The sequence below is a fragment of the Centruroides vittatus genome, unplaced genomic scaffold (genome assembly GCF_030686945.1).
Source record: "Centruroides vittatus isolate TY-2023 unplaced genomic scaffold, ASM3068694v2 contig_474, whole genome shotgun sequence".
NCBI classification, from domain to species: domain Eukaryota; kingdom Metazoa; phylum Arthropoda; class Arachnida; order Scorpiones; family Buthidae; genus Centruroides; species Centruroides vittatus.
In genome coordinates this window covers 3,348,382-3,361,499 of record NW_027122266.1, presented here as the reverse complement: position 1 = coordinate 3,361,499, position 13,118 = coordinate 3,348,382, and the positions used below count along the sequence as shown (strand labels likewise).

The following is a 13,118-nucleotide window of genomic DNA, read 5'->3' as shown; positions in this document are numbered from 1 at the left end:
TATTTTTTTTTATTTGTACTACACATCCTTAATACTTTTTATCACAGACAGTTAACCTCTTAGTTCTTTTTCAAACATTTTTAATCACACTCTAGCCAAAGCTAGCATTACATATTTCATATACTTAATGAAAATGAAAAAAGTGATTAAAAATTGAAATATAAAATAGTAGAATAATTTCAATGCAGGTTATTTCATTTTTTGATAAAGTGAATGAATTTTAATACTAAAACTTGTTATGAGTTCCAATTTCAATAAAAAAATGGCTTTTACTTCAATTTAAAATGCTGTTTGTTTGGAATGAACTATTTTTGGAAATCAATATTCAAAATATTACATTCAGTTGTTATTCAAGTTTTTTTGAAATTACATCATTGTTTATATATATAATTTCTCAAAAATTCCGTAATCTTAAGACCAGAGTATTTCTGGACATAGATTTAAGAATCAGAGGCTCTAATCTTAAAATCTTTAGTTTGATGTCTTTCAAAATATATATTGTTTGTAAAGTAATTTAATTTTTATTAAATACTTTAATAATTGATAAAATTGAATAATAAAATAATTCCAAAAATAAAATTAAAAATAAACAAGTACTTTTAAATGTTTAATAAAGATTTAGAAATGATCTAATAAAGAAAAACTTTTTTCATTTACAATTATTAATTTTACTTTGTAAATTATTTTCTTCATTAATACACACTTTTAATTATTGAAAGAAGACAAGCAATGCAAGATTTGTTCTGAAACTATAATGAATTTTTTTAAAATAATTATATTTTTGAAAAAATAAATATAGAAAAGAATCATTTATTTTATGTAGCAAGTTTTTATTAATTTTTTCAATAATTTTAAAAATTTTATAACTAACTAAAAATATTAAACAAATATTTAAATTTTGTAATTTAAACAGGTCTAACAATATTGTAATTATTCAAAGTATTATATAATTTAATTTGTTGTTCAATAATTACTTTCCCAACAAAATATTTTAATTTTTGAATACAATTCAAAACAAAATAAATTTTATAAAAATTATACTTTGAATCTGCTACAATAAGATATAACAAAAAGGTATTCTAAATAAATGTACAAATATAGTATATTAGTAAATACTATGGTATCAGTTATACTATATAAACACAAAATATTTATAATAATTAAATTTTTCAGAAATGAATATAAAATATTTTATATATGAATATTAAAATTTGAGATAGTTTAAATAATATATTATATATAAGGACAATACCAAGAGAAAAAAAAATCTGAAATTAAACACAAAAACACTCAAATGTTAAATTTTTTCTGCCATATAAGAAAAATGCAAATTGTAACTTTTATATTGGAATTGCTTCAACTACTAATTATTCACAATAATTAGTAGTTTCTTTTTATATATTTATTCACCATTTGCATTTTTATGTAAGAAATTAAATATATATAACACATGAAAATTTAAAAATTTTTCATTGACTAGAGTGTGATAGATATGACTCAATTATATTGTCCATTTATATATATATATAATTTTGTTTTATTATTCTCCAGTTTAAATTGTGAGGTATATGGAGTTGGCAAAAGAGTAAAACATTCCTGTTGGATAATAATTACATTTAGGAATGTTTATCTCAATCATAACATTTTGTTACTAGCAATCTGTGCAAACTATGGCAGATCTAATAAAAATCAGTAAGATAATATTTGTTGCTTACTGAAAATAATTGTGAAGACAAAAGTCTATAATATATATTACTCTATACATATTAGCCTTGATTACTATGCTTCTATCTTCTTTTTTCTTATATTGTTTTATTCATATCCTGTTTTCTCACATAATTCAGAAATCTAATAAACCTCCATTGCAATCTCCATATGATACTTTATCTAAAACTTTATTGACAAATTCTGATGTATGACCAGCAATTTTCTCTGGAACTGAAGAAAAATACATAAAATTATTTCACATTAAAGTAATATTATTAAACTTATTTACACTTTCAAATAAATATATATACTTTTGGCTTCAAATAATTTATCCAAGTCTTCTTGTAATAACGCTGTTTGAGGAAATGTAATTGGATCAATTTTTTCTTTAACTATTTCTCTCAAATCTTCAAGTAAAGATATTAAACTTTCTGAAAAAAAAAAAATTTATTAATTAAGAAATACTTGTGGTTTGTTCAAATTGAATACATAAATATATATATAAATTACATGCAAATTTTTATTATATGAAATGAAATAAATTTAAAAGGCATGTCAAGTCAGACTAAATTTAATACTTTTTCATTATTAAAGGACAAAGTAGTATATATATTTTTATCAATTGCAAGATGAAACCAGCAAATATCATATCTAATAGAAAAAATATTTTATAAATATATATAATATATTATTTAAATTATAACTATAACTAAAATTTCAATGCATGAAATTAATGAAACAATCCTGTATTGAAATTATTGTTTTGTATAATCCATACTTGGCACCATTAAAGAAATAAATGATTTATATTATAGGACTTTAAATTTAAGGTTAATGTTACCTTAGGATCCAAAATGGCGGCCGGGGAAATTTTTCCCTACTTTGAGGACTGGGGTTGTTCGGATTAGAGATTTGTTCAGATAACCGATTATGTACGAAAAAATATATTAACCTGTCTGATGTTCAAATTTTTCTCCATTGCGTGTCGCTTCGTGTTGAATTTTCGTCGATTTTAAGCCTAACGAAAATTTTTATAATAATAATCGAGGCTATTGTATCGTTAAAAATTATTTCTTTATTTTGTACAAACCAAATAAATATATTGAAGAATATAAAAACATGAAAATTATACTTTAGTAGTAAATCTAGTATCAAAAACGTTCGATTCAGCACGACACAGTCCGACTGAAAATTGTTTGGATATCCGGTGATTCAAATTACTGGGGTTTGGTTTGACTCTCTACTGTAACGGTATTCTCAAAATATATTTGTTCCATTGCAATTTAAAAGAGTTTCTGCTGAGGATGTTCTTATAAAAGGACAAAAATATTTCTGATTAAAAACAATTTGTTTGGTTCCTGAAAATAGCATTTATTCATTGTTTATTTGAGAAGTTTTTTAAATTTAAATATGATGATGATAATATAAGAATAATTTGTGAAAACAAACTGTCACAAAAAGTGGTTACTACCAGTTTATAATATTATATTAGCTTTCATAACTAATGATGATTGGTACCTCATAGTTAATAATTATACAACTGTCATTATTTTCAGAAATGTATACAAACTGTCATCTTCATTAAACTATGAGAATGATTGACAAATACCAGTTTAGACCAAGCAATCTCAACCAATTCTCATAGTTTAATGAAGATAACAGTTTGTATACATTTCTGAAAATAACGACAGTTGTATAATCATAATGTCATTATACGTCATGCATGATGTGTATATATGTTATGGACAAAGTGATTAATACGGGCATTATGAATAATGACCAACAAAATCAGGCATTGTAATAAACTTCAATAATTTATCAAATTGACTGGTCATTATGAATACTGCTATCACCTAGTCGGGCAAAGTGATGATAATAAGTTGAGGAGTGATCATCTGACATACGCTAGTCAATCAGAACTTACATCTTAGTTGTGCATGCGTATTGCATTTAGTACTGAATTTTAAATTTATATGACCAGTAATTAATCATTCTTCTTTGACAAAAGTAATGATCATGGAGGAATCATCAAGTGATATGAATAATCGCTTCAACAACCGATTAAACGAGTTAATAGCAGAAAAAGGTGAGAACAATCAAATTTTTACAAAATCAGCGTATTTGTCAATGATACAAAAAGTGAGAGTCAAAAATGAAAGTTACTTCTAAGTTACCGAAAGAATATCAGTTAATAGTACTTTTGAAATAATTCACAAAAAATAAATATTTCTAAATGAAACAAGTAGAGTTTTTTTTAATCAAATTTAAAATTCGGTACTATACATGATACGCACATGCAACTGAGTGCCGACTGGCTAGCGTATGTCGGATGATCACTCCTCAACTTATTATTATTGCTTTGTCCGACTAGGTGATAGCAGTATTCATAATGACCGGTCAATTTGATAAATTAATCAATATTTATCACACTTCGTGCCCTTTTTGGTCATTATTCATAATGCCCGATTAATCACTTTGTCCATAACATATATATTTTTAGATTACTTCAAAAGAACAAACTAAATTATAAAAAAGTTTAAGTTGAATATATAATATTTGATGGGATGATAAAGTTTCAAATATTAAAAATATTTTTTTGCAATACAGGACTAGTTAATACAAATATTTAACTTTAATGATTACAAACAATTTTAGATGAAAAGTTAAAATCATTTTGTAGACAAATACGAGTATTTTTGTACAGAAATATTTTTATAAATCTGCATTGCTCAACAGAAAATTGGTATCATAGTAACAATTTCACAAGAGTTAAATAATCTTAGAAATTCACAAATAAATAGGATCTAACTTTGTTGGCCCAATACCAAACTGTGAAACTAGCAAATTTTCATCAGTAATTTATCATAATTTTTTCCTTTCTGATATATATATAACACCAACATACTTGATTGTATAGAGAAGTTGAAATAGAACAAGAAACAATTTTGTACTTAATTCTAAAGAACACCAACATGTTTTGATTTTTGAATTATTAGAGCTGCCTAATTTTTTAAAAGTATCAATAAGAAATAAAATTACATTAAAGAATCAAATATCATTTAAATCATGTCCATTTATGTCTCTGCAAAATTATGCAAAACAGGTTCACTGGTGACAAGTTCTCTGCAATGGAAGACTGTTGTTCCTTATGATTGGACATGGCAAAAAAAGTGAAGACATTTTAGTCTCTTCTATGTATTTTTTACATTAATAATTATAATTAAATTAAATAATTTAAAATATTCTGGAAGAAAAGAATCGTCTGGAGCAGCACTCGAACCTGCAACTCCTATATTGTGTGGATGCATTACAGGTTACACTACCTGAGCCTCCAGACTGATGTCCTCTTCCAGACATATTTAATTGATATGATCATTCTTGGCTACTCAGAGTGCAACTGAGGATGCCTTCAGCATTCTCAGTTGCACTCTGAGTAACCAAGTGATTACAGGATGAAGATGCTGAAGGCATCCTCATCCTATAATCACCCACTTATGGCACTCAGCTGCTCAACCCCTGCATGGTATATATGTAAATACATATACAAACATCTCAAAATCTGATATATTCATAATAAGCAAAATAACTACCAGATTACATCAGGCTACTTTTCCATGATTATTTTTAATTAATTTCTAAATAATTTGTCACTAGAGGGAGACACACCATCTCTTATTCTAAATATTCTTAAATTGTTTGGCTTACTCGAGTTTATATCGATATATATCAAGTTTTGAGATGTTTATGCAAACATCTCAAAATTCAATATTATGATTTGGCATATATATACATTCATAAAATCCTCATAGTTGGAAAATGTTGAAATATGTTCGAATATTTTTATTGAAAAAAACACCTCAGCAATAGCATAGATGCTGAAATTGCACTGTACTTATGAACATACAGTATGATTTATTAAATGCATGGATTTACAATATCAAAAATTATTAATTTTAAACTGAAATTCATGGTATAATATTCATATTATATGAATAAATCATATTTATTGAATTTTCTTCTTTGAAAATAATGATGCTTTATTCTAATTCTTATTGACTGACAAACAAAATGTACTTCTTTATCACTGGAAACGTAATATCTTCTGACCACTGAACTTCTGCTTCCATCAACACCTGCTAGCTTTGCTCTTCAGCTTTTACTGCCCTGTCTAGGTTTGGCCTGGTAGACCATATAGAGGCTAAATTAAATCAGGCCCAGTTCATCAGATCTTCTACAAATTGGAACTACATCAGACTCATAGAATCCATTGAAATATCCAAAGCCAGCCATAAATCCAGTTGCATCAACTCTAGGAATGTGATACAGCTATCCAAAGCATAGTGAGTATGGTATAAAACATCATTATACTGTAGTGCTACGCAACTATGTATTATTGTTATTATTATTATTATTAATTTATTTTCTCGGTTTCCTTTTTGTATGTATCGGGTTTTCTTGGTTTGTACCGTGTCGCGTGGAATTTTCTTATGATGTCACCTTAGGATACGTGAAAAGCTTTCTGATTGGTTCAGAGTGGGACAATAAGTGAAGCGGACTTCCGGAGAGCGGGAAGTATAAATTGAGGAACTCTCACGATTGAGGACACTTTTTGGCTGTTTTTGGATTCGTCGAGGAAGGTCGTTGAGGAAAGGTCAGCAAGGACGTCGGAGTTAGACCGGGAGAACAGGAGTCTAGAAAGGGCGACCACTTTCAGTCGGGAAGCACAATCCGTTTCCATCGTAGTGTAATTGAGGAGTATCAACGAGGGACATACTTCTGGTGACGTAAATTACGTTCAGGTATCGGACAGAACTATTAGTTTTGAGAATTGACGTAAAGAAAAGGAACGCTTGGAACTCGAGATCGTGTTGCATTCACTTAACATAATACTGTGATTCGTCGAAGGCTAATATATGCAATTATCGTATAGAAGGAAAATGTGTATGTATATATGTATATAGAGTATTGTAAATTTCGTTAGTTTTAAGTCGTGTATCGTGTAAACTTGAGGGTTAGGAAGCATCTCGCGGTTATTGTACTGTTAGAATAAATTACTGTTGTTTCGCCAAATTCGTGCACATGTAATTGGTCATTACTTGAGTCCTTAATATACATCCTTATTACATCCGTGGACTTCGATCCATCGGATAATCAACAATACACTGGGTGACATAGTATGGGTCAGTACATGTCTTATATTGTCTTGTTCAAATTTGAATTCTATACATGCATTCAATTCGAAACGAACTCTCTGAACCTGAAGCTGGAATCAGATAAATTCCAAAAATATTTGTGAATTGATACATTTTACATGTTTTGCTGGAAGCTGAAGAGATTCAGTGGTTTGGCTGACAAAAATATACAAATCTAGCTGCCTTCCTATAACTACAATATAGATTTTTGCAGATAGATTTGATATTTTTCTGCAAATAAGACAAAGTACATATTTTTTTCTGATAGTTTCTATCTATATGCACAATGAAAGCACATTATTCTTAAGCAATCTTTCTCAAAAATACTAGAGATACAACACCATTACAAATATTTTTTGCTTCTCCATAAAATTGAAAAATATGCCTTTTATTGGTATTATTTCTGGCTATGACAATATTAATCTGCCAGCCACAATATTTCTTTATTGAGTTTTTATAGCCAGACATAATTTTGCTCATTATGGGTGGACCCAAATTTCAATCAGATCAACAGCATGGATGAGGATTGGGAGAATGATGCCCTATTCTTACTATCTATGATAAATTTTGAAGTTCCAAAATGAATCACAACAGGAAATCAAAATTCTCTACAAAAGGATAACATCTCAACATGTAGCTATCTAGTCACATACTGATATGTTAGCAAGTAAAGCATGTTATTTGACTAATATAAAATTAGTAAATTTTTAAATTGTTTTTATATATTCATATTCTGTCCTTTGATTAAATGTTTTACTAAATTTAAGAAGAAAAATAGTGAATATATAATACAATGAATAAATTTATTTTCGAAATTTAATCCGAAAAGTTATATATTTTTAATTATTATATTAAAATTAAATTTTGAGGATTTTTCATTCAATGGCCCTAAATCTCATATGACGTATCTTGATTAATCATTTCCATATAAAATTATTGTGAAAAACAAGTGATAAAAACAAATTATTGTAAAAATGTTTTCGAATTAAAATTATTTTTAAGTATAAATATACAGAACATAAATTATGAAGAATATAACTGATTGGCATAAATTTTTTTCTTTTTTTTTTTTAAATACATAAATGGAATTTTAAAAAGTATCATTTGAAATGTTTACAATGGACAAGTACTTAAGATTAAATTATACTTGTTTTTTTATATATAAAAATATTCATTTATATATTTTTAGGATGCAACTATAATCATGAAGAGATTTTTAAATCTGTTTGTAATTATAGTTGCATTCTAACAAGTAAATTCAATTGATCTCATATAATGAATTAATTCTTTTTTCAATTTATATAATTAATAAATAAAGATTAGGCCTTTATTTTCACTTACTGTGTTCCTGTTGCAAGCCATATAATTTTAATTTGTTTGCTTCATGTTGTGCTTTCTTTTTCAATCTACATGCTCTGAAAATAAATTATTATTACTTTTAGTTGTTTGAAATCAATCTATTAATACAAAAATATAAAAACTATTTATATAATATATTAGTAAAAATTTAAAAATTATTACTAATTTCTATAATAATACTAAATATAATAATACTAAATTATTACTAATAATTTTTAACAATATTTATAGGAAAAATTGTAAACGGTCTTACAATTTAATGTAATTTTTCTTAAAAATACTGTTAATAGTAATATTGGTTCAACGTTTTTATAATAAACTTTATTCTAGCACTAGTAATTCTGTCTGAGTTACTTATTACACTGTTTAGATAACAAGAAATTCCTAATTTCCTGACTGCCAGCAAATTTTTCATCAGAATAATAAAATCATTCTTTGAAAATATATTAATTTTAAAATAATTAGAAATCATATTTTTCTAACAGAAAACAGAGTTAAAGAACTTATCATTAGTGCTCCATTAATGAGATGATGACACAATGCAAATGCATATAACAGAAAATTTTGCAAATTGAATTAGAAGTCAAAGAATTTCTTTTTACTTAATTTCAGAGTTGGAAAAAATTAGTCTGAAAAAGTCTAATTGTTAAACTGAAGCTATCAACAGAAAGAATGGATAGCATATCCAGTACAAAAGCAAATCTTCACTCAATAAATTTAATTTAATTTAAAAAACCCTCTAAATTGAGTATTGAACACAAGACTGTTATTTATTAAACACTTGGCTTAATAAATAACACAGTCTTGTGTTCAATACTCAATATACAGTAAAACACAGTTTCAAAAACAAACAGATAAACTCTCCAAATTCTTAAAAACAATAAAGATGAAAAGACATTATTACAAGTATGATTTTATAATAATAGCTTTTAGCATAAATGCAGTATGATAATATTAAGATAGCATCTTTTATTTCTAATGATAACAACAGTAAAGGAAATAATTTTTAATTTTTTTTCCCCCATAATTTAAAGTTTTTTAAATTTGTTTAAAAAAGTTTGTAGATACTAGTTATGAGCTACAAAACTCCAAAAACAAATTTCTTAAGGAGTATCTTCAAAAATATGTTTATTTATCATAAATGTATAAATATAATTTGTCTTCCTATAGTTTATTTAAATATTCCTCTAAAACTTAAACTGTTCTGCCTAAAATGGCAAACTAACAGTTTATGTAAAGAAGAATATCTACAGTACATATTGGGAGGCTTTAACATACTGTTTGGAATGCAAAATAAAGTAACTGTCAGTTTTTTCTTTACTTTCATGCTTATTTAAGTGAATGGAATATTTCAAAGAAATATTCAAAGAAAAAATTATAACAATTACAGAAATGCAAATATGAGATTTTGAAAAGGATCTTTCTCAACTAAAATGAGACATACCAGTTACGCTACCCGGACCTTCGGTCCGATCCTCCCCTTCCAGTTGATATAAGATTACTGTACGACCATCGACGGCTATTACAATGCCGGCTGGGGACACATTAATTGCCCACGTCCTCCCAAAGGCACTCAACCGGCCATCGCAAACCCCGGCAAGGCGTATACATATAAATAAACAACAACTAACCCGTTATATATAAAGACCAACAACTGCCGAATTATCGGGCTAGCAAATGGCTATAGTAATATTAATAATTTAAGTTAATTTGGTACTAGAGTTAGGCGTTAGGCGCCATCTCTTGCTAAATTTAATAATTAGAATTTTTAATTAAATAATTTAAATAAATTTAGGCTTAACTGGAAGAAAAGAATCGGCCCGAAGCGGAATTTGATCCCGCAACTTCTGCTATCCGTGCAGACACGTTACCAGTTATGCTACCCGGACCTTCGGTCCGATCCTCCCCTTCCAGTTGATATAAGATTACCGTACGACCATCAACGGCCGATTCTTTTCTTCCAGTTAAGCCTAAATTTATTTAAATTATTTAATTAAAAATTCTAATTATTAAATTTAGCAAGAGATGGCGCCTAACGCCTAACTCTAGTACCAAATTAACTTAAATTATTAATATTACTATAGCCATTTGCTAGCCCGATAATTCGGCAGTTGTTGGTCTTTATATATAACGGGTTAGTTGTTGTTTATTTATATGTATACGCCTTGCCGGGGTTTGCGATGGCCGGTTGAGTGCCTTTGGGAGGACGTGGGCAATTAATGTGTCCCCAGCCGGCATTGTAATAGCTGTCGATGGTCGTACGGTAATCTTATATCAACTGAAAGGGGAGGATCGGACCGAAGGTCCGGGTAGCGTAACTGGTAACGTGTCTGCACGGATAGCAGAAGTTGCGGGTTCAAATCCCGCTTCAAGCCGATTCTTTTCTTCCAGTTAAGCCTAAATTTATTTAAATTATTTAATTAAAATGAGACATACATCAGATTAGATATATATTTGAAAAAAAAATTGATAAAAGAATGTGAAAATCTTAAAAGAAACAGTCAAGTGGAATGCAGTACAGAGAATTTGAGAAAGAAGAGTAAGGAAGAGCTAAATAATGAGGTATCATAATATGAAATAACTATTTTGAGATTCTTACCTTGATGCTAATTTGTTTTTTTCTTTTCTTGATTTTGATCTTGCATTAAATGGTAATTCACTAACAGGAGTTAAATCATTGATAATTTTACTTAATTTCTTTAATTCTGCACCAATATTGTAAAGTTTCCTGGGATTTGGTGTTAGATCATTACCATCACCTCTTCTTGCTTTTCCTGCATGTTTCACTCCATCCAAATGACAACTTGAACTAAAAACAGGATCCATTGCATCACTTAGGACATGAGGATCTGTAGATTCTGTTGCTAAAGAAATCCGTGGTCCTTTTGGTCCTTTTGACTGTATATTATATTGCCAAAAAAAACGTTTCTTCTTTTTGTTTTTTGTCCATCTATTTCCAAATGTTAATGACCAAGTTGGTGATTTCTTATCATATTCTTCACCATTGAGAGATTCTTTTTATAATTTATATAAAATACAAAAAAATTCATTTTAGTTTTATTAAATCTGAATTCAAAATTAATTCTGAAAATTTTAATTTTAAAGAAATAAAACAGAAATGAAGTAATTTCAAAATTTTAAAAATATTAGTTTACAAATTAAATAAAACTTTCAGTTTATAAGAAAATATTTTACATATTCCAAGCTAAACCATTCTATACAACTTATTTTGCTCAATAAAATATATGTGTTTATTCAATTTTTATATTAACTATTAACTAAGCTACTGTCAAAGAAACTATTGATATATTATATTCTAGAATATCTAATCAGTTTGCAAAAGAAATTCTATAAAAATGTGAACTCTTCACAAATAAATGAATAAATTAAAAAATAAAAATTTTAGTTTTTAATTCAACAGCTAAAAAATATTTAGAAAAGTGGTCAAAACCACTACATCAATTCCAATAATTTAATTGGTTACTTACGAGAAGAATTTGCTGGATAATAATACTTGAAAAAATTGAATTCATTAGATTATGCTCAAATTTGTATTAACTAGCCACTGGCTCTCAGAGAGTATTTTTTAATGAAATACAACAGATTGACAACTATAAAAACTAGAAATTTATATAGTTAATGCAATAATTATATGTCTCTTTAATTTAACACACAAACTATGAAAATTTTAATAGCATGATAAATAGACAGAAATAATTGTTAAGTGGTACAAAGAATTATTCCAAATATACAAATAAAAAATACCTATTTTTTTAAAAGTTATTTGAAATTAGACTTCAAAGTATTCCATCCACCAAAAGATGTTTGAGCAAGATTTAAGTATATCAAAGAGAGAGAGAACATTATAAATATAATTCTCAGATTGCTTTCATGATTCAATCTGTGGTAAAAAGTTCTTTTCTTTAAGGCTACTCAACTTCCTACAATAAATAAAAAATATTCTGAATCCAATTAGTGATGGGACAATACCAAAATTTCTCCCGATTCTGATTCTTTTGAATATTTTTTAAAGTTAATTTTAGTTTAGAAAAATTAAATTTACATTACAAGCACAGTCCATTCATTAATTAATTAATAAACACCAAACTCTTAAGAATGGAAAATGATTGGGAAATTCAGAGTCATCTTTTGAAAGAAACCTGGAAATTCTCTATTTATATGTGGATATGTATGCTTTTGTTGTGTACTGCAAAATAACTTTATCTGAGATAAGAATACAAAGTTAATTTTGCAACACTACCCTCAAAGGAATTACAGTTAGTTCCCTTTTTCTCAAAGAATTATCTGATCATGTCACCTAGGGTCACCATCTTTGGAAACTGCTTCGTTGGTCAATGCCATCACTGGAGGGAGGGGAAAGGTAAATGAGAAGATGCACTTCTGTTTTAATATTTCTCGCAATCATTATGCCCCATAAATGTATTATTCCATCATATTTAACACTAAATGAAGTTTGGCAAATGATGTAACAGGCTGAACAAATGCCATCATCATGAGTTAACCAGCTTTTGAATTCGTTCATTTAAGCCAGGTTTTCCTAAATGTACAATTGCGAGAAAAGTTTATGTACAATTGCATAAACTTTTTTTTGAGGAAAAGAAGAATCAAACAAACACCTAGACTGATTTGTCCTGAAAACATCCACAATAAGTTGCTTAACTTTCCTGGCAACATTTGGTGGCATCATCTGCTATGATATCTTATTAAAAATCTTTATATTTTTAATTATTATCAAATGGCCAAAAGCCTCTGTTATATATAATTATATATAACAGAGGGAAAGAGCCAGGAAAGTAAAAAATGTAAAATAAAATGTGCAAGGAAATTTTGGTTTAGTAC

The 13,118-nt window shown here is 27.6% G+C and overlaps 1 protein-coding gene across 2 annotated transcripts in view; it reads right to left on the bottom strand.

Moving 5' to 3' along the window:
• Positions 1–1,826: 1,826 nt before the first annotated feature.
• Positions 1,827–13,118, bottom strand: part of LOC136977712 (protein CREBRF homolog) — a 90,235-nt gene continuing 78,943 nt past the window's right edge. For both annotated transcript variants that reach the window (XM_067273260.1, XM_067273261.1), the window contains exons 4-7: positions 10,858–11,272; positions 8,241–8,314; positions 2,019–2,138; positions 1,827–1,938 (exon numbers count right to left, since the gene is read on the bottom strand). In XM_067273260.1, the coding sequence (XP_067129361.1) occupies positions 1,841–1,938; positions 2,019–2,138; positions 8,241–8,314; positions 10,858–11,272 (707 nt within the window). In that variant the 3' untranslated portion in view covers positions 1,827–1,840. The remainder of the gene's footprint in view (positions 1,939–2,018; positions 2,139–8,240; positions 8,315–10,857; positions 11,273–13,118) is intronic.